Consider the following 23239-nt stretch of genomic DNA (forward strand, 5'->3'; position numbering starts at 1 on the left):
GCCGTGCCGGGCCGCCCCCTCCCCGCGCCGGCCCCCGCCCCGGCCCCGGCCCCGCCGCCCCCCGCCGCCGCCGGCGGAGCCATGCGCCCCGCGCCGCTGCTCGGGCTCCTGCTCTGGGCGCCGCTGCTCTGGGCGCCGCCGCCGCCGGTGCGCGGCCTCCGCCACGGCGTCCACTGGAACGGCAGCAACCCCAGGTAGCGCCGCCGCCCCCGCCGCGGTCCCGGCCCCGGCCCCGGCCCCGCCGCCTTTGTGCGCCCCGCCGAGCCCCGGGAGGGTCGCGGTGGCGGGAGGTGGGTTCCTGGGTTCCTGGGGGGCGGAGGTGGCGGGAGCTGAGCTACCGGGAAGCAGCGGTGATACCGGGAGGGTGGGTACCGAGCGCTGGGTGGTGCCGAGGCGGTGAGTGCCCCCCCAGGTGGTACCGAGCACACCGGGCGTCCCCGGTGGCACCGAGCCCCAGGCGGCAGCGAGCAGGTGAGTGGCCCTGGGTGGTGCTGAGGCACCGGGCACCCCCAGGTGTTACCGAGCCCCCGGTGGTACCGAGGCACAGGGCACCCCCGGGCGTTACCGAGCCCTGGGCTTTACCGAGCCGGTAAGTACCTCCAGGTGGTACCGGGCATCACCGGTGGCACCGGGTGCTGCTGGTGGCTCTGAGTCCCAGGTGGTACCGAGCCGCTGAGCACCCCCAGGTAACGCCGAGCTCTGGGTGTTACCAAACCGATGGGCAGCCCCGGTGGCACCGGTACCGAGCTGGTGGTGCCAAGCTTGGGTAACCTCGGTCACACCGAGCTTTGCTCATCCTCAGGTGACACTGAGCTTGGGTGGGGGGCTGGTGGGCACCAAGCCTGGGGTCCCCCTGGGTGCCATCAAGCTGGTGGGTGGCACTGCCAGGGCTGCGGGTCCCGTGGCCGATGTCCCCGCTGGTGGGGGCCCCTGCCCGGCCCACGGTGCTGCCTGCAGGCTCCGCCATCACCGGGCACCGGGGTCCGACCCCATCCCTCCTCCTGGCTCCTCCATTTTAGGCATTTCCAGCTCGGGGGGATTGGGGAGCAGGGTCAGGGCGCAGTGCTGGGGGTCTGGGGGTTACGCCCCCCCAGGGACTTGTGCCCTCATCCTGCAACACTGGGCAGGGCCGGGGGCACCGGTGCTGCTTTGCTCCCCCTCTATGGGAGTGGGGACCAACAGATGGGAGACGCTGGAACCCACCCCCCGTGGGTGCGCGGGGAAAGGGGGCTGGGTGCCCCCGGCAGGGTCAGCCCCGGTAGCCCCCGGCAGCCCGTGGCCGTGCCCGGGCTCGTCCTGGCCAGCGTCACCCGGCGCGATGCTGTGAGTCAGCGGAGCCCGCGCCCGGCCCCGGCCTCCCGGAGCCCCCGGCCTCGGTGGGCCAGCTGGGGCCCAAGCCTCCCCGGCTGCCACCGCTGCCGGCCCGGTGATTAATGCACCGGCCTCTGCCGCAGCCGCCAGGAACCCGTGAACTCTGCCCGTGCGTGCACCGGGGCGGGAGGAGGGGGCTGGAGACGGCTGGGGGTCCCCAGCACCCCCCGCCCCACTGGGATGGGGTGACCCTGCCAGCTCGGCAGCCCCATGGTGCCGCGGTGCTGCCGGCGAGGCCGCCGCGCTGCTGTGTGTGCCGGGATCCGGTTGGGATGGACACTGGGAAGGGGGAGAGCGGCCCTTGCTCCATCACCTGTCCCAGCCAAACAGGACCACGTGTGCACATACGTGTGCGTTTGCACATGTGTGCGTTTGCACATGTGTGTGCGCCTGTTCCCCGGCGTGGCCGCGCACACCGTTTGCACAAGCGTGGGCTCACGCTGTCCCACACCCCAAACCCCAACCAGCCGCCCCCACCAGCACCGCGCCGAGCAGGAGGCGTCGCGTGGGGCGATCGGCGCCGGGGCGAGGGGCTTTGTGCCCCCGGCCACAGCGGCCGAGCCCATTCAGCTCCAGTGGCCTGCGGCTAATCCGAGCCCATGCCTGGTTGTGCCGAGCGGCCGGGAGCCGTTTCAGGGCAGGGGGCAACGAGGCGTCCCTCACCTTGGGGACATCAGGACCCCCGGTTTACCGCACCTGACAGGTTCCTACGGGACGACTACGCCATCCAGGTGGCCATCAATGACTACCTGGACATCTACTGCCCGCACTACGAGGCGGCCGTGCCCGCTGGCCGCGCGGAGACCTTCACGCTCTTCATGGTGGACCGGGAGGGTTATCGCGGCTGCTACGAGACCCCCGGCGCCTTCAAGCGCTGGGAGTGCAACCGGCCCCACGCGCCCTTCGGGCCCGTCCGCTTCTCCGAGAAGATCCAGCGCTTCACCCCCTTCTCGCTCGGCTTCGAGTTCCAGCCAGGGGAGACCTATTATTACATCTGTGAGTGTCCCCCGACACACACACCGGGGTGGGGTGGGGCTGGGGGGTCCCACTGGGGTTCGGCTGCATCCAGGGGGGTGGGTGGGATGGGGTTTGGGGTGCAGTGAGGGTCTGGATGCAACAAGGGTTGGGGTGAACAAGGGGGAGATCAAGATGCAGCCAAGGGTTGGGGTGCAAGTGGGTTTGGGATGAACAGGGAGGATTCTGGATGCAAAGAGGGTTGGGGTGCACCGGAGGTCTGGATGCAACAAGGGTTGGGGTGCACAGGGGTGTTGGGGTGCACAGGGGTGTTGGGGTGCACCAGGGGTCTGGATGCAACCAGGGCTGGGGTGCAAGCAGCTTTGGGCTGAACAGGGTGGATTCTGGATGCAACCGAGGTTGGGGTGCATGGGGTGGGTGTTCCGGATGCAACCAAGGTTGGGGTGCACGGGGTGGGTGTTCTGGATGCAACCAGGGTTGGGGTGCACAGGGGTGTTGGGGTGCACCAGGGATCTGGATGCAAGGGGGTTTGGGGTGAACAGGGTGTATTCTGGATGCAATCAAGGTTGGGGTGCATGGGGGATTTGGGGTGCACCAGGGATCTGGATGCAACCAAGTTTGGGGTGCATAGAGTGGGTGTTCTGGATGCAATTGAGGGTTTGGGTGCATGGGGGATTGGGGCGCACCAGTGGTCTGGATGCAACCAAGGTTGGGGTGCATGGGGGATTTGGGGTGCACCAGGGGTCCGGATGCATCCAGGGTTGGGGTGCACGGGTGGGTCTGGGTGCCTCGGGGCGGGGGTGCCGGTCCCGCCGTCCGCCGGCAGGGGGCGCCCCAGGCCTGGCTCTGGCCCCACGGGCTGTCAGGGGGTCCCGTCCCGAGTGGGGGGGACGCGCTGATGTGTCCCCTCTGCCCAGCTGTCCCCAGCCCCGAGAGCGCCGGGCGCTGCCTGAAGCTGCGCGTGTCCGTCTGCTGCAGAGGCACCAGTGAGTCCGGCTGCACCCCGAAACTGCAGCGGCCAGCCCGCTCCCCCCTGGGGCTACTGGTTTGCACTGGGGTCCCGGGGGGGACACCGTGTCCCCCTGGGGAGCCGCTCACTGACACCACCGGGTTTGTTTCAGCGCTCGAGCCGGTGACGGAGGTTCCCAATTCGCAGCCCCATGGGCGTGGGGGGCCGGAGGGTGAGTACGGCGGGGGGACTGGGGGCTGGGGGGGTTGGCACCGGCTTGCCCTGATCTCTGCTCCCGCCCCGGCAGACGCGGCGCCCGCCCGGGGGGTCACGGCCACGCTGCGGCCCCGTGTGCCGTGCCTGGCGCTGCCCCTCCTCGCCCTGCTCCGGATCTGACCCCGGCGCTGCCCGCGGCGCGGGGACGGGCTCCCCCGCCCCAGCGCCCGGTTCCAGGCTCTTCTGCCACCGCCGTCCCTTCCCGAGCCCGCGAGGCAGCCCCGGGGCGCGACTCGCCCGCCGGACCCACCGAGTCGAACCGGGGCCAGGAGCTCCGGGCTGGAAGGTGAGCGGGGGACACGGGGGCGCTGGGTGCCCCTTGTCACGGTGTCCCCTGACCGGGTTCTCCCCTCCCTCCCTCCCTCCCTCCCTCCCTCCCAGGGACCTCCCGCTGGCATCGCCGCACCCCAGCGGGCGCCTGCGCTGCCCCGGGGCCGTCACCTCATCTCGTGCCTTCCCCGATGGACCCCAACCCGGGGGACCGGGGACCCCCAGACCTTGGAGGGGGCGGCAGCTCCCCCGGGCACCCCCGCGCTGCCTTGTCCTCCGGCGAGGACACATGGATCTGTCTTCTGGGAAGACGCGTCCCCCTCCCCGCCGTCACCGGCCCCTACGGTTTGGTTTTAACCCCTGGTAGTGACTGAGCCGAGCAAAATACAGTTGTTTGCAAGATCGCTGCGCCCTCGCGCTCTGCGGCCCCGGCCCTGGCCTCGCTGTCCCCTCCTGCCCCTGGTCCCCTCCTGCCCGTATCCACATCCCCATTGTCCCCTCCTGCCCGTGCCCGTGTCACCATGGCCCCTTCCTACCCATGGTCACCTCCCTGCTGTCCCCACGTCCCCATGGCCCCCTCCTGCCCATGCCCGCGTCGCCATGGCCCCCTCCTGCCCCTGGTCCCCTCCTGCCTGTATCCACGTCCCCATCGTCCCCTCCTGCCCATGCCCGCGTCACCATGGGCCTCTCCTGCCCCTGGTCCCCTCCTGCCGATATCCACGTCCCCATTGTCTCCTCCTGCCCATGCCAGTGTCACCATGACCCCCTCCTGCCCATGGCCACCTCCCTACTGTCCCCACGTCCCCATTGCACCTCCTGCCCGTGCCACCATGGACCCCTCCTGCCCATGGCCACCTCCCTGCTGTCCCCACGTCCCCATTGCACCTCCTGCCTGTGCCCATGTCACCATGGTCCCCTCCTGCCCATGGCCACCTCCCTGCTGTCCCCACATCCCCATTGCCCCCTCCTGCTCATGCCCATGTCACCATGGTCCCCTCCTGCCCATGGCCACCTCCCTGCTGTCCCCACATCCCCATTGCCCCCTCCTGCCCATGCCCATGTCACCATGGTCCCCTCCTGCCCATGGCCACCTCCCTGCTGTCCCCATGTCCCCTCCTGCCCGGGGTCCCCATCCTTTCTGGGGTACAGGACACACTCTTTGGGGTCCCTGCTCCTCTCGCCATGACCTTTTATTTTGGGGGTTGCTTTAATTGCAGCGTTTTGCTATTGAGACATCAGCTCATGTCACAGGGAGAGCTTTAATTACAGACGAGCTGCTGGCAATTAGCGCCCGGCAGCGGGACCCGGAGCCCGATAAGGGACAGGGACAGGGTGACAGGGTTGGGGGGGTTGCTCACCCACACCCCCCGCCTGGGCACCCTGGTCCCACCCCACCTTGGGGTGCTGCTCCTCCGTCCGTCTGTCCGTACCCCGTTAGCGCGGTGGCCGCGGTTGCGGTGTCACCCTTTGTCACCGTGTCACCGCGGTGCCTGGTGTCACAGCGAGGCCGCGGCCACGGCGCCGGCGGGAGGGACGCTCGAGGCTCCTGTCCCCTCGGTTCCGCGGGTGTCACCCCCAGCTGCCCCGCGTGGGGGTCCCCGGCGGGGCGAGCCCCGCGCCCCTCCCCGCGCAGGCGTTGTGGCCGCTGCCGCAGCGGTGCCGGCACGTCAGACAGGTTTTATGGCTTCTCTTCTCGGCACAAACCGCTCGGCGAGAGGCTGAGCAAAAAGCATCGACCGCGGCGTGCCCCTCCCCCCCCGCCGCTGCCCGCCCTTCCCCCAGCGCCCTGCACCCCATCTTCACATGGCTGGGGGCGCCCCCACCATGGTTCAGGGTGGGCCGCGTCCTCTGGGACCCCCATGTAGGGACCTGGGGGATGTTGTGCCTGTGGGACCCCCATTTGTGGGGGCGACACCCACAGGACCCCCATATGGCGATGCTGGGAGCAACCGTGTCCCAAGGGACACCCATGCGGGGCCATCCCCCCCACAAGGATATTGGGGTCACAGTGCCCTGTGGGACCCCTGTTTAGGGATTCCGGGGGGTGCCCATCTCGCCGCCCCCCACCCCAGCACCCTGTGCCTTTCCAGGTGAGTTTGGGGGTCCCCACGAGCACCCAGGGGTGGGTGTCAGGTGCGGGAGCAGCGGGGACCCCTGTCCTTGATGGGGCGGGGGGGGTTACTTGGTATGCGGGAGCCGCCGCCGGCTTCAAATCCCATCGACTTCCAATGAGCGATGCCATCAATAAAAGCTAATTGATGGCACGGCCGCTCCAAATCAGATTCCCCGGCCCCTGAATCGAATTGATGGCTCCGCGCCCCGCGGCAGCCGCGGCAGAAATTGAATCTATTAAAGGAATCGGCTCCATTAGCCCAGCCCTTCTGTCTCGCAAAGCTCCCGGCCCCCCAGGGTCCCCCTGCTCCATGCCAACCCCCCCAAACCCACTGTCACCCGCGCCAGGTGGGGTGCTCGGGTACCACCGGGGTTTGTGGGGTAAGGGTGCCCGGGGACCCTCAGCGTGGGGGTTTGTGCGGGAGGTGACGCGGTGGCACCGGTGTGGCCGTGTCCTGCCCGGCACCCCGGTTTGGGGATGGGGACAATGGGTGCACTGGGGTGACACTGAGCACAAGCCCTTGGTCGCATGGCAGCTGCTGGCACTGGGTCCCTTCACAAGGACAGGGGACATTGGGCACCCTGACAGTGTCACCGTGCTGCGGTGGGGACGAGGCACCGCAGCTCAGGACACGCAGGGTGGGACGTGGGGCTGTGCCCCCCCGGATGGCTGGAAGGGAGGAGCACGTCCCCCCCAGGGACCCCAGGGACAGTGGGGCCTGTCCCCGCGTGTCTCCCATGGGTGCAGAGCAGCTGTCGCCCCCACCCAAGAGCTGCCAAGAGCATCCTGGAGATGGGAAATGGCTCCGTGTCACCATGGAAACGGGGCCACCAGCTCGCCATGCCAAGGGGACACAGCGAGCCGAGGGGCCACGAGCTCCGAGCAGCACCGGGCACCCCGGGGGCACCGCCACAGAGCCCGTCCCCCACCTCGGTCCCGGCACCCGGCGGTCAGGGGTGCGCGGTGTCACCGGTGGGATGTCACCCTGGCCGGGCGCGCCGGAGCCGGCGCTTCCCGGAGCAGCCGCCTGCAGATGCGCATCGTCAAGGTTATAATTTAGCAAAAAGCGCTCAGCAGGGGCTTTGGCCCGCGCCGGCTAATTAACCGGAGCCGCACGCACCGAGCCCGCGCCTGCCATAGCAATGAGGGCACGGGCAGCCGGCAGCCAGCTCGCACCGGCGCGGCACGCGCGGGGCAGGGGTGCGGGAGCACCCCCAAATCCCTTGGGGATGGGTGCTGGGGATGGGTGCTGGCGTCACCATGGCAATGGCACACGGGAGCGTGGGCACCGGTGGGTTTGCGCACCCGCATCTATGGGTATCCCCTGTTGCGTCCGTCTGTCCATCCCCGCCTGTGTCCGTTTGCCCATGTGCGCACCGGGGTGGTGGCAGCAGCTTGGCAGGGCTGTGTGTCCCCCTCCCCGAAAAACACCGCCATGCATCACCATAACCCTGCCACGCATCACCCAAGGGTGCCTGGAGTGGGTGCTACCAGGGTCACCAAGGGGCCCTCGTTGCCCGTCTGTCCCTCTGGGTGTGTGTCCATCTGGGCAGACACGGGTGGGCCAGAGGGACCCCAGCACCCAGCGCTGGAGCTGCGGGGTGCAGGGGAGTCCCCGGGGGGGTCCCACATGGGGGTCCCCCCTTTGCCAGGTGGTTTTGCTGGTCCCAGCCTGGGGACAGCGGTGGTGACAGGGACAGGAGTGGCCAGAACCGCACGATTCAATGAGCTGAATTATCGAGCGAGAAGCCACGGTGACACCTCACATTGGGACAGGGGGATGCGGGGGACCCGTCACCCAGGGGGGGTGACCGTGCTGCAGGGACAGGGCGCCCCCCCCTCCGGAAGCCTCTTCTAAAGGCTGTGCTATGAGACCCAGCCCGTGCCGGCGCGGCGGGTGCCGCAGCCAACCTGATGAATATTTCAGGCCCTGAAATCTCCTGCGCCCGCATGTTTTATCCTTTATTACCCCCGCGCACCCTCCCCGATTAATTAGCTCGTTTGCTTCCCCAGGTTACTGCGGCACAGCCGGGTCACCGCGTGCGCGCAGCCGCCGTCCCCAAGGCCAGGCTGGGGGGTCACCGGGGCATGGATGGGGACGGAGGGGACGCCCATCCCCAGCACTCCTTGGTCACCGCGGGCTGTGGTTCCCTGGCGTTGTCACCTGCATGGGGACAACGTGGGGCAGGACACCTGTCCTCATCACCCCTGCGTCACCAGTGCCACCCGTTAGCGGCACAGCTGCACGGCACAAGGGGACCGCGCTATGGGGCCGTGGGAACCACGAGGACTTGGCCACCGCCTGGGTGCCCAGGGCTGGTGCGATTTGGCACGGCAGAGCCGGCTTTCCGGCAAGGAGCCGCCCGGTGCCAAGGGCAGGACCCTGCGGTTTCCTCCCCGCCGCGGCGCCGGGAGCCACGCGCGGCTTCACCGGCGGCTCGGCGAGGAAGGCGATGCCGATGTCCTGCTGCCCGGCGCAGCCGTGGCTGAGCTCCCGGTGGCCTTGGCAATTAACCCTCCGCTGCACTCCCGCGCCAGCGAGCGTCACGGCAATTAACTCAAGCCGCTGAGGTGCTAATTAACAAATCGCCCCCGTGTTCACCCCCCTAAGGCACGAGGTGGCTCCGGCTGGCCCCTGCGGCTCACCGGGAGGTGACCCGGTGGCCGGTGGCACCGCCACCCCCTGTGTGCCACGTCCCCGCTGCCATCGCCCAAACCAGCACCAGGAGGTCCCCGGGGGCCTCCCCAGCGCCGAGTGTCCCCCCGTTTTCCCGGCGTTTGCCGAGACGCTGACGCGGCGCGACCATCCGTGAGGCCTTCATTCAAATTTAAAGACCAGCGCGGGGATTGAAAGAGAAAGGAAAAGAGGGGCAGCGATGATGGTGGCGCCGAGCGCCGGCGCGGGGCTGCCCGGTTTGCCACCACGAGCTGGCGGGCGCCGGGGGACGCTCGGCTTGGTGTGGTTGTGCCGACACCACCGCCTACCCGGGTCGGGGTCCGGCGTCCCCGCGGCACCGCGTGGCGTTAGCGTGTTCTCGCCGCGGCTGCCTGGCCACGTGCCGGCACCCGGCTCCCGCCGGCGGGCCGGGAGCCCTGAGCTCAGCACATTCGGGGCGGCGTAGGTGTGGCTGGTGAATATTTCATGCCCGCGCGTCGGCCGAGCTCGTTCTTGGTTGCGCCGCTGCCTCCTTCCCCGCGCGCTCGCCATGTTTATTTATTTAATGAATTATTTATCGGCGCTCGCTCGGCCCGGCGCTGCTCCGCCGCTGCCCCCCGCCCCCCGCCGGCTCCCCCACCCCGGCGCGATGGTTTATTGAATGCCGGCCGTGCTCTGCGGTTGCGACACGCTGTCACAGGAAGCCGCGGTTAAATATTAACCAGGGCGGGCAAAGCGGGGGACGCGCGGCCGACGGGACCCCCACGGCCACCGCGGCCACTGCCCGTGCCAGCGTGGGGGGCTTTACTCCAGTTCCCCCGCTTGCTTTGAAGCCACTGGGTCTCAGCGCAAAGTGGAAGGGATGGGGGTGCACGGGAATTTGGGGACACCGCGGTCACTATGTGTCCCACCCCCCCCGCAGAGCTCAGGGCCGCTCGTGTCCTCCTGAGAGCGAAGCCACCGGTGTCCCCTGGTTGTCCCCAGCGCGGACCTGCTGTGCTTGGCAAAATGCAGCCGTGTGCCGGCTGCCGCCAATGTCCCCAAACCCCAGGGGACGGTGCTGTCACCGCACGTGGGTGCACATCGTGATGCTCAGGGTGCGTTTTCCCGCCCCACGGGAGCACCCACGGCCCCACACGTGGAGGTGTCCCCCCCCCCAGCCCCCCCGGTGGACGCGGGTGCCGGCGGCGGCGTTGCCACGAGCCGTGGGGGGGTTCCCGTGTGGAGGTGTGTGTTGCCATGGGTTTGCCGAGCCACGGCGTTTCCATGGCGGCAGCGCGGTGCTGCCGGGCCCTGCCAGAGGTGCGCAGCCCCCCGGGGATGCCACAGCACCACCAGGGACCCGCTGCCACCGCCACCACCACGGCGCCCCGGCACTGGGGTGCCCCACAGCCCCCCCCCGCCGCTTCCACCCCCCAGGGCAGCCGGAGCCCTTTTCCACGTGTTGTGTTTTCTTCACTTCACTTCTCCGGATGAATAATTAATAGAGGCTTTTTTGGTCCTGCGGGCCCTTCCGCCAGCCCCCTCCCCCTTCCTGGCAGGGTTCTGGTGGGGGCTCAGCCCCCCGGAGCCGCCGGTGCAATGGGGGCTGTGCCACGGGCATCACCGCTGCTGGGACCCCCATGGCACTGAGTGGGACCAGGGGGGCTCGGAGCGGCCACCACCGGCCTCGTCCCCCTCCATGGGCTGGGGCGGCATCCGCGTGTCCAAAGGGTCCTTGGGGAGCCCAAAAAGTGGCCATGGGGGGGGAACAGCTTCGCTGAGTTCCCCTGGGACACCTCAGCGCTGGGCAGCAGGCGCCGCAAGCCCAGAGCCACACGGTGTCACCCGCCCCGGCCACCGCGGTGGGAGCAGCCAGGGCCGGCTCAGCCAGCCCCGCCGTGGTTTCCAGAGCTTCCCCGTTGCGTTCGCAAACTCCTCCGGCTGCCAAATCTCCAGGTCATGTGCGAAAGCGGCGCTGGCAGAGCCGGGCCCGGCGTGTCGGTGCTGGCAGCATCGCGCACGCTGGGGTGTCGCGCCCATGGGGGAGCTCGCTCCCGGCCAGCCGCGTGTGCTCGTGTGCGCACACGTGTGCCGGGGCGGGGATCACCTGGCACACGGGAGCGCCGGGCGGTGCCGTGCGGCAGTTGCTAAGGGATCTTGCCGAGGACGGGTGGCTGGTGCTGGCACAATCCCTTCCCATGTGGCAAGGGGGACCGGTGCCCCCCGAGGATCCGCTGGCCCCATGGCCAGCGCTGCCCACCCTCCTGCAGGAGGACCCCAGGGTGACCAAACCCCTCTGCAAACGTGTGACCCCCATGGCACTGGCAGCAGCAGCGCTGGGACCCTCCAGGGCACTGAGCCCCCACCCACAGCTCTACCAACCGCACGGACCCACAGGGGCTGGAGCCCCCACTCCCAGTGTGACCGGGGTGTCCGTGGGACCTGGCACTGGTGCCCCCACCCAGCTGGGTCCTGGTGACACCCCAGTGGCAGTGGGACACAGCCCTGGTGCCCCCGCTCGCAGGGCTCCCGGTGAGACCCCAGCGATTAGTGGGACCTGGCGCTGGTCCCCACAATAGTACCAGTGACACCCCAATGGCAGCGGGACCTGATGTTGGTGCTCCCACCCACAGGGCTCCCAGTGAGACCCCAATGTTAGCGGCACCCAGCCCCAGTGTCCCCACCTGCGGAGGTCCCGGTGAGACCCCAATATCAGCAGGACACAACCCCAGTGTCCCCACCCTCGGGGGTCCCGGTGAGACCCCAATATCAGCAGGACACAACCCCAGTGTCCCCACCCTCGGGGGTCCCGGTGAGACCCCAATATCAGCAGGGCACAACCCCAGTGTCCCCACCCTCGGGGTCCCGGTGAGACCCCAGTGTCGACGGGACCCAGCCCCGGTGTCCAAGCCACAGTGCCCGCCGCCCGGTGCCGATGCCGGTGCCGGTGCCGGTGCCGATGCCGATGCCGATGCCGGTGCAGGCAGCCCCGGGGCGGTGGCGGGCGCGCGCGCGGGGGCGCGGCGGCGGCGGGCACGCGCGGGGCGGAGCTGGGCGCCGGGGGCGCGGGGCGCGGGCGGCTCCGGTTCTCCATTCATTGGGATCGCGGCGGGTTCCGCGGCGGTGCCGGCAGGATGGCTGCTCGGTTACCGGTGCTCCTGCCTCTGCTCCCGCTGCTGCTGCTGTTGGCCCGGGGGCCGCCGGGGGCCCTGGGCAACCGGCACGCCGTGCACTGGAACAGTTCCAACCTGCAGTGAGTGCGGGGCGGGCACCGGGCCGCGCGGGGGAGGCCGCCGGTACCGGCACCGGGAGGCGGGTGGGGGTGTCCCCGGGGTCGGGCGGGGCGGGGGGCGCCCCTGGGAAGGACGCGGCGGGGACGTGTTGGGGATGGCGGGCGGGGGCGGGGGGGGGAGCGCGGCGACACCGGGTTGGGGGCGCGCACACCGGGACTGCGGGACCCCCCCGGTGCCGGTGTGCGGGCGGGGCTACCGGGCAGCCCGGTGTGTGCCCCTCCCGGCCCCGCACCTCGCGCTGCCCGCGGAGGCGGCGGCCGCTCCCGGGGATGGGGGGGGGCAGCCGCCCGGCCGGCCCGACCCGACTTGCGGCCGTGGTTCGGGGCCCCGGGGCCGCGCTACCGGGCGGGGCGCGGGGCTCCCGCTGCGGGTGGGTCCGGTGGTACCGGGGGTGGGTGAGTCCCTCCCGCCCTGACAGCGCTGACCCGCCCCGCGGTGGGTAGCGGGTGTCGCGGGAAGGGCACAGCCGGGTCCCCCCGGTGCGGCGGCCACCGGGGAGTGGGTCCCGCTGCGGCGCCCCCGCCGCCAGACGCGCCCCCCGCCTGTCTGGGAGCGGCACCGGCGGCGCGGCGGCGGGGAGGGGGGGACACGCAACGGGTGCCCGTTTCTTCCCTCCCGCTCCGGTGGGCAGCGGTTCCATCCCCTGGGGCTCGTGGGGGCAATGCGGGGGGTGCAGGCAGAGGTGTGGAAATTGGCGTCGCACCCACGGCCACCGGGAACGGAGCCACCGGGAGGTCGTTGGTCACGGACCCGCCGCACGTTCCTCACGCTGGCAGCTGCACCCTCACCCACCCGGGGGGTGCGTGGCACCCACGGTGGGAGCTGGCACGAAGGGGCACGGGGTGACCATGGGCCCAAGCGGGGTGGGCTCCTCCCAGGGCTGCGAGGCCACGGCGGGTCCGTGGACCCCCCCACGGGGACCGGGGAGCTGCGCCGCTGCCATCGCCCGTCTCGCCTTCCCCCGGCGGCGTGAACGCTCAGGGGTGTGGCGGGGACGTGCGTCCAGCCGAAGCATCCCCTGGTACCCACCGGTGTCGGGGCTCCCCCCACTCTGCACCCCTTTGTGTGGGGAGGGAGCATCGTCCCCCCCCCAAGCTCTTTCCCCTCCCATTGAGGTTGTGTTGCCAGGCGGAAGCCTGGGCCCCATAAATCGTGCGTGTGTGCGACGTGCCGAGGCGCAGCACAATGGCGAGGCGCCCGGCTCGCCCTCTGCACCCCGATTCTCCAGCCGGACCCCGCTCACCCACCATCCTCATCCCCACACCGTGACATTGCCAGCACCGTGGCGGGTGGGAGGCTCCCACCCCCCCACCGTGACCAAAGGGTCGCTTCTCCCCACTCCATCGCCGTGACCGGGCGCTGCCCCGGCACCTCCCGGGGGACGGGGCGGAGGGGGCGCCGGTGGTGCCCTTCGCCGTGCCAAACTGGGGGTGTCACAGCCAGACACCCACACCCACTCGCGCACGCGTCCGGCTCAGGGCACGGGCGTCGCGGTGGGGGCGGCTGCGGCAGAGACGTGTCCCAGGGACTCCGGAGCGCCGATATTTATTGTTAGGCAGTGCGGCAGCTCGGCCGCAATTATAGCCGCACGGCAAAGTGTCTGGATTAGATAAATTATGGGGGGAATTAGGCTCCCTGGGCCGCCGCCTGCAAATCCCAGCAACCCCGCCGCAATCAGAGCCATAAACAAGCCCAAGGCGGCCCTGCGGGGCTCTCTGGGGAGGGGGCGATGCCGGCGGGCTCCGCTGCGGGCCCTTCCTTGGGGGCTGCGCAAAGCACCCCGAAACGCGATTGCATCTCCCGCCACGCTGCTCAGTGCACCCCTCGGCGAGGGGGCACCCAGGGGAGCCCACCCGCAGCACCCGGGGTGCATGTGGTGACTCAGGGAGCAGGGGGGCTGGTGGCGGATTGTCCCTTGGGTACGTGGTCGTGCTCCTCCTGTCCCCACGGTGCTGATGGCGAAGCCCGGGGAAGGTGTGAAGGTGGGATCGCAGGTGCTCCCGCTCCGGTTGTTGGTCCGGCTGTGCTTTCCGTCTGTCCCATCGCTGACACCGGTTGCAGGCGGCGAGTCCCGGGGGCACAGGACGGTCCTTGGCCACTCTCTGTCCTTTGCTCCCAAGTCCTGGTGGCACAGGACAAAGGTGTTGGGTGGCCACGTCCCACCCAGCAATGGCATTGCGGGGGCTGCGTCCCCATGGTCCCCCATGGCGTGGGGCTGGGGGCTCCGATGGGCGTCCCCAGCCGAGCTGGGCCCTGGCGTGCCAGTGCCACCTCCCTGCTGGGTGATGCCAAGGTGGGGACAGCAGTTTGTCCCCACATGGCCAGCAACCCCCAGCACTGCTGCGGCCCCCGGGAACCCACAGAGTGGGTGCAGGGGGGTCCAAGGGTGCTGGTGCCATGGAGGGGGTGGCCGTAGCTGGGGGTACACGGGGTGCTGGGTGAAGCAGGTGGGTCAGAGCCCCCCAGCCGCCGGTGCTGCCGCCGCGCTCGCCTCTTCAAGGCGGCTTTTATCTGGCTGACTTTGTGTTCAGGCGGTGAGAGCCGGAGCTCTCGAGAGCCCTTGTGCCGAGCGGCCTCCCCCGGGGAGCGTCTCGCACCGCAGAGGAGCCGCGGCCCCACGTCCCCCGCAAGGGGGCTGGGACGCCCGGACTCCTGGGTCCTCTGCAGCTGTCAGACCCCAACACCATGGCTGTGCCGGGCTGGATCCTCCATCTCAGCCACTGGAACCCATCGGTGAGGTGACAGCGTCACCGGCACCAGGAGGGATGCACCTGCCCCGGAGGTTACGGGGGGCATCCAGCAGGAGGCGCTGCGGGGCGGTTGTGCCCCCCGAGGGGCAATTCTGCCCCTGCTGTGTCCAGCTGGGGGTGGGGAAGGTGCTGATTACACCTCTCGGTGGCTAATTACACCGGCTGTGGTGTCGCTGGTTGGGCTGGGGGGCTCCACCGTCACCTGTCACCCATGGGACACCCACCCATGGGTGCTGGTGCTGGCAGGAGCTGCTGCCCGGGGGCAGAAGGTGCCGTGTGCCGTGAGTCACCGCACCGGTGGCACTGAGCCCTGGCGGTGCCACCAGAGCCTGGGTGGTTCCCACGGGAGAAGGGGCCGTGGCATTGGGGTGCAACAGGGCCACCCGCTCCTGCCCGGGCTGCTAATTGAGTCACTGGTCGCAGATTGATGGTTTAATTAAAACCCAATTAGAAACCTCATTGATCTTGTTAGCAAAGCGGGAAGGGACGAGATTTAGCGGGGATTAGAGGGATCGTGCAGCCATCAATAGGGACGGGGGGCGCGGGGGCACCTGTTGGGTGGCTTGAGGGGTCCCGGGTGCTTGGGGAGCGCTGTGCCCATCACCCCAGGGTGGGCGCTGCCGTGTGGCACCGCGGACCCTTCGTGTCCCCAGCGAGCAGCCCCTGGTCACCCCAAGAGCCCCGATTTGGGGGTGATGGTGGCGGCGGGGACACCGTGTGCCGGCGACGCCTTTTGCGGCTGCACCAGGCGAGCCGGGGGGAGGACGGGGATGCTGGGGGGGGGCCGTGCCGTGGCACCGTGCCACCCGTGCGCGTGGGCCGTGTCGCAGGCGCTGTCTGCCGAGCCAGCGCGCGTGTGCGCGGCCGTCTGGGCGCCAGGGGGGACGCGCCACCCTGCGCCGCGCGTGTCCCGGCGGCGGGTCCGTCTGTCCCTCCGTCCGTCCGCCGGGGCGGGCCGAGCGCGGCCGTGGATGCGCCTTCGCCTCTCGCCGTGGCGCGGGGTGACGGGAAGGGGACGGCGTAAATCAATGGCACTTTTTTGTTCCCCGGCTGATCGATGGACCCCGGATGTGCCGAGAGGGCGAAGCTGCCAGAACCAAACAAAGCGCCTGGCTGGGGTTGGGGGGTGGCGTCCACCCTGGCCTCCGGCGCCGGGGCCACCGTGCTGTCACCCACACCAGGTGACACCCATATTGCCCCAGTCCTCACCGCTGTCACCACCACCATGGGATGCTGAGCTCCGGCCACGCCACCCTCATGGCCTTTCCTGCACTATGGGGACATCCCTGCGGCACAGGGGTCTGTCGGGGGGTCCTTCCCCCCGTGTCGCCGCCGCAGTGCACCAGGCGCTCAGCCCAGATTTATGGGAGCGGAGCGGCTGCCCCGCTCACCACTGGTTTGCCAGGTAGCCGGGGGTCCCGGTGGTGCGGGGCCGGTGGGCGCCGAGCCCGGGCAGTGCCGGGGACGGTTCTGCCAGGGGACATCCATCTGGCCAGTGCCGACAGGCTGCTGGAAGGTACCGCCGGCTTTGCAAACCCTGCTCTAAAAATGCAGTCGTGCAGAAGTGATGCTGCCCGTTCCGCTCCCGCGATTAACCCTTTGGGCACTGCCGGATCCCGCCGGCCGTACCGCGGCTACCGGAGCTCAGGAGGCCGGGGGGGGCCATCCTGACCCGGTCACCTGGCGCTGGGACTTTGTGCCTGCTCTGGGGTGGGTGGTGGTGGCTGTAAGAGGCTGAGCCCATCGCCCTGGGTGTCTGTTCTCATCCTCCTCCCCAAAAACAGGGCTAGTGGGCACCCCGTGTGCCCTGGTGACAGCATCGAGGACTTGGGGACATCCATCTGCCCGCAGTGCTGCACTGTGCCCCCGGGGCTGGCGCCACGGCGCAGGAGCCCAAGGCGGTGGTGACACTGGAGTGTCCCCAGGATGCGCCAGGCCATGGCGGCCACGTGGCTCTGCCTGTTTGGGGCCACTCTATTGGCTTGGGGGGTTAATCTGATGTCTGCAAGCTCCCGGCACGTGGTGGCAGCCAGTGACATCCGTGGGGGTCACCACCACGGGGTCCCAGCCCCACGGCACTCCTGAGGTCCCCGGTGTCACCGTGCCGGTGCGCCCCAGCCTCAGTGCCCTATGGGGCAGCGCTCGGCTCGTTAGCGAGGCTGTTTATCAGGACCCACGCTTCTTAATGAGCCCCGGAGCCGGGTCCCGGGGGGAACACGTGTGCCGTGCACCGGGGGGGTGACATCCTGGGACACGGCGCCCGGTGTCGCTCCCATAGGGTGCAGAGTCCCGGGGGCTGCGATTCCCCGTCCCTTCGCTCCCCTGGCACAACCGCAGCCCACTCGTGGTGAACACCGGTTGCCGGCACCCACTGGCGTGTGGGGCAGCCGGCTCGGGGCGCGCTGGCGTCCCAGCCCCGCGTCCTGCACCGGTGTAATTGCCATTTTCTCCTCGGGGCCATTTCTTTAATAACAAGCCTTTTTCTCACCCCCCCCCCGCTCCCAACCACATCAAAGGGGGAAGATGAAAGGTCCCGGCGCCCCGCGGTGCGAGGGGTGGCTGCCTCAGCACCTTCTGCCACCGGAGCTGCCCAGTGGCCGTGGGTACCGGCCGGGCTGGGAATAGCGGTGAGGGAGGTGCCGCGTGGGCCCCACGGGTGACAGGGTTTGCCGTCAGTCCCCCACGGCACCGCTTGGATCCCGGGTCCTCGTTGGGTTCTCTCCATGGCACCCGGGGTGCTGCGGGTCCTGGCGCGGTACCGGGGCTCCCCAAACTGCGCCGGGGGCGGTGGGGCAGGGTGGGGTGTCTGCGTGCGCGGCCCTGACCCGGGGAGCTGGTTTGGCTGTGGGCGGGGTGCTGGGGACCCCCCCGGAGGGTGAGGGGACCCCGAGTGCTGCACTTGCAGGTTGCACACCTGGCTTTGCCAAAGCAGGTGGGGAAAGGGGCACCGAGCGGAGCGATGGAGCCTGGTTGCCGCGGTCAGCGTCCCGGGGGAACCGAGTCCCCAAACGCGGCTGGGGGGACGCACCGGCGATGCCGAGTGAGCTCTGGTGCAGCTCGGTTGGTGAGCAGGCAGGCTCGCGGCGCCGATTGGTAATTAATTGGCAGGAGCAGCGGGTCAGCGCGGCGGTGAGGATTAACCGCGGCCGGGATTTCCATCGGGCGCGGATTAGGAGCCGGCGGAGCCTCTCCTGAGTGGATCTGAGGGGATTGCTGCTCCTAATCAATGTAAATGAGGCTCCCCCAGGGCCACCCTTTACGGCATTAACGAACTAACGGGATTAGCCGGAGCAAGGGGGACAAATCCTGCGGCTCAGCGCGGCGCGTGGCGGGTGGGCTGGCTGCAGCTTGGGGGGCCCCGGGGTCCCCTGAGGACCAGGGGCTGCGTCCCACAGGGTCCTCGGTGCCTTTGGGCCCATTGGGCTGGGTCGGTCTGTCTGTCCTGCTGCGTCCGTCCCCCCCTCAAGGTCGCTGGCTTGTTCTCATGTGACGTGGCACCCGTGGCATCCGTCCCTGGCAGCGTCCCCCCCCGGGACAGCAACGCCCTCCCTGGGGCTGAGGTTGCACGGTGTGGGGGTCCTGTTTGTTGGGAGCTCCAGATAGAGATTGAGCAGGGAGACACCGTCGTTCTCCTGGGACGTGACCGTTCCCCAGCCTCCATGTCCCTCGCGAGGAGGGTGATGGAGTTTGTGACGGTCCAGGGGGTGTCCCTGACCCCCACATCCCCCCCTGTGCTTCTTGCAGCCTCCGTCGGGAGGGCTACACGGTGCAGGTGAACGTCAACGACTACCTGGACATCTACTGCCCGCACTACAACGCCTCGGTGCCCGAGCACCGGCTGGAGCAGTACGTGCTGTACATGGTGAACGCCGAGGGTTACCGCACCTGCAACACCAGCCAGGGCTTCAAGCGCTGGGAGTGCAACCGGCCCCACGCGCCCCACAGCCCCATCAAGTTCTCGGAGAAGTTCCAGCGGTACAGCGCCTTCTCGCTGGGCTACGAGTTCCGCGCCGGGCAGGAGTATTACTACATCTGTACGTGGGGTGCCGGGGAGGGACCACCCTGGCAGCCTCCCCCTCCCCAAATGCAGCCTCCCCCTCCCCTTGTAGCAGCCTCCCCCTCCCCTTGTAGCAGCCTCCCCCTCCCCAAATGCAGCCTCCCCCTCCCCAAATGCAGCCTCCCCCTCCCCAAATGCAGCCTCCCCTCCCCAAATGCAGCCTCCCCTCCCCTTGTAGCATCCTCCTCCAAATGCAGCCTCCCCCTCCCCAAATGCAGCCTCCCCCTCCCCAAATGCAGCCTCCCCCTCCCCAAATGCAGCCTTCCCCTCCCCAAATGCAGCCTCCCCTCCCCAAATGCAGCCTCCCCTCCCCTTGTAGCATCCTCCTCCAAATGCAGCCTCCCCCTCCCCAAATGCAGCCTCCCCCTCCCCAAATGCAGCCTCCCCCTCCCCAAATGCAGCCTCCCCCTCCCCAAATGCAGCCTTCCCCTCCCCAAATGCAGCCTCCCCTCCCCAAATGCAGCCTCCCCTCCCCAAATGCAGCCTCCCCCTCCCATGTAGCATCCCCCACAAATGCATCCTCCTCCCCCCATGCACCCTCCCCTTCTCCAAATGCATCCCCCCCATGTAGCATCCCCTTCTCCAAATGCAGCACCCTCCCAAATGCAGCATCCGCCCCCGCCATGTGGCATCCACCCCCAAGTGCGGCATCCACCCCCAAGTGCAACGTCCCCCCTCATCACCCATGTCCCACCTGAGCTGATCCCCACCCACTCAGGCTCCTCTGCATCCCCACCCTGGCCAGGACCCCCTAAATTAACCCCCCCGGCTGGGTGGCTGCACCCTGAGCTGAGGGATGGGGGTGCAGGGTGGATGGGGGTGTGCAGGGAGGGTTGGGGGTGCAGGGGGGTTGTGGTGTGAGGGGGAGATGGGGGCGTGGGGGAGCAGGATGGGGATGTGGGTACTGGTGCAGAATGGGGGTGCAAGGTGGGGATATGGGTGCAGAGGGTCCTGATGTAGGATGCAGGAGTGGGGTTAAAGGGGTGCTGGTGCAGGGTTGGGGTGCTGGTACAGAATGGGGTGCAGGGAGCTGGTGCAGGGTTGGGGTGCTGCTGCAGGATGGGGTGCAGGGTGCTGGTCCAGGATTGGGGTGCTGCTGCAGGGTTGGGGTGCAGGGTGCTGGTGCAGGATTGGGGTGCTGCTGCAGAATGGGGTGCAGGGTGCTGCTGCAGGGTTGGGGTGCTTGGTGCAGGATGGGGTGCGTGGTGGTGCAGGGTTGGGGTGCTTGGTGCAGGATGGGGTGCAGGGTGCTGCTGCAGGGTTGGGGTGCTTGGTGCAGGATGGGGTGCAGGGTGCTGCTGCAGGATGGGATGCAGGGTGCTGCTGTAGAGTTGGGGTGCAGGGTGCTGCTGCAGGTTCAGCTTCGGGGTGCAGCACCGGGGTGCTGCTGTGTCCCCCCAGCCCAGAGCCCACCCCCAGGCAGGGCCAGACCCCAGCGCACCCAAACCCGCAGAGCCCATGGGTGCCCGGGGTTGGGGTCACCGCTCCGGAGCCCCCCAGCCCCCTCTTGCCTTGCAGCCACGCCGACGCACAACCACCGCCGGGCCTGCCTCAAGATGAAGGTGTTCGTGTGCTGCGCCTCCAGTAAGTGCCCCCCGTGCCCTCCCCGGGGGCGGCGGGTCCCCATCCCTCCCGGGGGGGCTGCAGCGTGAGGTGGCCATGGCGCCTGATGTCCCCCCCGTCCCGTGTGTCCCTCTTGCAGCGTCGCACTCCGGGGAGAAGTTGGCGCCCACCCTGCCGCAGTTCACCCTGCGGCCCGAGGTGAAGATCGAGGACCTGGGTGAGTTTGGCAGAGCCCCCCATAAAGCCCCATATATCCCCCCACCCGCCGCCACCCACGGGGCAGCCCCAGCTGTGGGGTGGGGGGGTCGGAGCCGCCGCGGTGAAACCCTCACCCCGTTGTTCTTCCCCATAGAGAACTTCAACCCGGAGATGCCCAAGCTGGAGAAGAGCATCAGCGGCACCAGCCCCAAGCGGGAACACTTGCCCTTGGCCGTGGCCGCCGCGTTCTTCCTCATGACGCTGCTGGCCTCCTAGCTCCCGGTGCCGGCGGGGACCCCCCCCGATAGCCGGGGAACCGGCGCGGGACCACGCAGCCGCTCCTCACTCCCCGCGCCCGTATTGCCGGGGGCTGTGACACCGCGAGCCCGGTTGGGACCGATGGCCGCGGCTGCCAGGATGCAGCTTGGTGCTGCCACGGGCACCGCGCCTCCCGCCGACACCGTCCCGGTGCTCGGGGGGCAGCGCTGGACTGGGGAGCCCGGTGAGGGCAGGGACCCCCCCCTCCCGAGCTGTACATACCTATATAGAGATCTATACATACTGTACAGAGAGCGACTATAGAGATATATCTATACTGTACCATAGGCAGCGGCGCCGGCCCCGGGCTGGCTTGTACATAGTGGAACGTGTTGGATTTTCCTCGTCTTCCGTGAAGACCCGACCTATGCAAACGCACAGACACTTTTTGGGGAAAAACAAACCGAAACAGACAAAAAACAAACTCGACCTTTTTTTCAAGTGCTTTGGCTGGTGATTTTCATATTCTGCTCTTAGTCTATAAAAAAAGAAAAATTAATAAAAGGATAAAAAAAGAAAAGGAACAGCGGAGCTCTGTCGCGGCGGCGTGCGGCGCTCGTGGCCATCGGCACGGTGGGTTTTGGTGGGGGGTCCGGTGGGGGCAGCAAGCGTCAGGTGCCGAACTCACTGCGTCATGGGTGCGACGGCTCCGGTCGTGGGTGTGATGGCTCCGGTCATGGGTGCGATGGCTCTGATCGTGGGTTTGGTGACACCGGTAGTGAAAGCACCTGGGGGACATGGGGTGCGTCCCCCCACCGGCTCTGCTCCCCACTGCCCCCCTGGCACCGGCACGGGGCGTCCGGGGGGCAGCACCCCAGGTAAGGACACGTGTCCCCGCAACCCCTGGGGTGCAGGGATGGGAGCAGCCCAAGGGGAAGTTGGCACAGAACCCTCCTCATCGTCATCCTCATCCTCACCAGCTGCACATGTGGACACCCCGGCGTGCCCGGGGGCCCTGTGGGAATCCCCGCGTCACCCCCACCGGTGTGTGTGTCTGCGCCGGGCGTGCCAGCTCCTGCCGGCGTCGGGGGCTCTGGCACAGCCCTGTCTGCACGGTGGCTCCGGCGAGACGCGGGGATGCCCTCGGTTCCCCCTGTGTGGCGAGGGGGCTGTGCCCCAGGGACCTGCCACAGGTAGGGTGGCATTGAGAAGTGAGGTGCACCCAGCCCCATGGGCAGCACCCACAGCCCTGCTGGGTACTGGGAGCAGCAATGCGGGGTCCTGACCCCGCACCTCATGGGGATAGGGGGACAATGTCCCAAGGTGGGGGACAGCTGCTCTCCCCATGGCACCGTGGAGGTTGCGGCTGCTGTCCCCGTGGGGACCGCCACGCCGTGGACGCGGTCACAGTTTGGGGTCCCCGCAGCTGTGGAGCAGGGCGACCGCTCTCCCCCCCCAGCAGACACGGTTGGGTGGTGGCTCGGCGTCCCGCCGGCCCGGGCTTGTCCGGGTGCGGGAAGAGCCGGCGAACCCGTCAGACAGGTCCTGCGTGCGCTCCCGGCACGCACCGCGCTCCCCGCGTCCCCCCCGCGCCGCCGCAGGCCTGGTCTGCTCTGGGGCTGGGGACCCCCGGGGACTTGGGGTGTCACCCGGCACACGGTTGAGGACCCCAGGATTGGGCCCGATGGTTGTAGCCCCCCAAACGCTGGCTGCGGGGGACCAGTCGCAGTCCGCGTCCCGGTGCGTGGCTGTGCCGGTGGCACCGGGGATGGGCTGGGGACCCTGGTGCATCGCAAGGAGGGACAAGGGATGGAGTGGGGGGTCAAGGGATGGAGCCAGCCATGTGGCACCATGAGCTCCGCTTGCAAAACCCCTCCAGCCCAGCGGGCATGTGGCACTGCCACCAGCGCGGTGGGGACCGGCCACCAACCCTGCCGCGCTCCGTGCCCTCGAGCAGCGGTGACAGTCAGGGACAGCCTGGACCAAACGGGACACTCCTGGCGTGCCGGGCCAGGGGATCCCCAACCTCTATTGCCCCCCTGGGCACAGCGTGTGCGGCACAAGGCTCCGCGTTGCCCCGTGCCGGCATCAGCTCTGCGGGCAGCGCCGGCTCCGTCCCGCTCTCCGGCCGAATGCGCAGGGGCCTGGCATGGCCAAGCCAGCCTGGGGGATGTGGCTCTGCCACACGCCGCCCGGCCCTGCGTACCTGCCGGGCCGCACGCAGCCGGCACGGCACGGCACGGCACGGCACAGCACGTCACCGCGGCCTTCGCTCCCGGCCGCGGGCTGGACGGCTCCTCGTCCTCCCCCAGCCTCGTGGCCGGTGACGTCAGGAGCCGGGGAGCACCCGGGTGTCCCGGGACGAGAAAACATATGTGGTTTGTCACGAGCTCGGTGGCCTCTGGCCGGCCCCACCTGCCCCGCACCGCCGTGCCGCGGCTGTTTACGGCGTGAAACGGCTTCACCTTTGTCCTGCGAACGGCAGCCGGCGTGGCAGGAGCGCTGCCTGCGCGGGCACGGACCCCGTC

General features: G+C 69.2%; 2 protein-coding genes across 2 annotated transcripts; both read left to right on the top strand.

The window, feature by feature from the left end:
• Window positions 1–40: 40 nt before the first annotated feature.
• EFNA4 (ephrin A4) lies at window positions 41–4243 on the top strand. The gene is made up of 6 exons (XM_065857973.2): window positions 41–194; window positions 2075–2367; window positions 3264–3332; window positions 3468–3527; window positions 3603–3857; window positions 3953–4243. Exons 1-5 carry the CDS (start codon window positions 82–84, stop codon window positions 3689–3691), a joined length of 624 nt encoding a protein of 207 aa, XP_065714045.1. The 5' UTR covers window positions 41–81; the 3' UTR covers window positions 3692–3857; window positions 3953–4243.
• A 7400-nt stretch (window positions 4244–11643) lies between these two features.
• On the top strand, window positions 11644–21291 carry EFNA3 (ephrin A3). Its single transcript, XM_065857972.2, has 5 exons — window positions 11644–11845; window positions 18380–18669; window positions 20211–20276; window positions 20395–20472; window positions 20608–21291. The coding sequence occupies exons 1-5, from the start codon at window positions 11727–11729 to the stop codon at window positions 20727–20729; spliced, it is 675 nt and encodes a 224-aa protein (XP_065714044.1). The 5' UTR covers window positions 11644–11726; the 3' UTR covers window positions 20730–21291.
• The last annotated feature ends 1948 nt before the right edge of the window (window positions 21292–23239 follow it).

Source organism: Patagioenas fasciata, chromosome 30 (assembly GCF_037038585.1).
Source record: "Patagioenas fasciata isolate bPatFas1 chromosome 30, bPatFas1.hap1, whole genome shotgun sequence".
NCBI lineage: Eukaryota > Metazoa > Chordata > Aves > Columbiformes > Columbidae > Patagioenas > Patagioenas fasciata.

Bases quoted from the DNA above. Each gene is read 5' to 3' on its own strand.
- EFNA4 (XM_065857973.2), top strand. From the start codon at position 82: ATGCGCCCCGCGCCGCTGCTCGGGCTCCTGCTCTGGGCGCCGCTGCTC. The intron at 195-2,074 runs GTAGCGCCGCCG...CGCACCTGACAG, and splicing joins TGGAACGGCAGCAACCCCAG to GTTCCTACGGGACGACTACG. The intron at 3,333-3,467 runs GTGAGTCCGGCT...GGTTTGTTTCAG, and splicing joins CGTCTGCTGCAGAGGCACCA to CGCTCGAGCCGGTGACGGAG.
- EFNA3 (XM_065857972.2), top strand. From the start codon at position 11,727: ATGGCTGCTCGGTTACCGGTGCTCCTGCCTCTGCTCCCGCTGCTGCTG. The intron at 18,670-20,210 runs GTACGTGGGGTG...CTTGCCTTGCAG, and splicing joins GCAGGAGTATTACTACATCT to CCACGCCGACGCACAACCAC. The intron at 20,277-20,394 runs GTAAGTGCCCCC...TCCCTCTTGCAG, and splicing joins GTTCGTGTGCTGCGCCTCCA to CGTCGCACTCCGGGGAGAAG.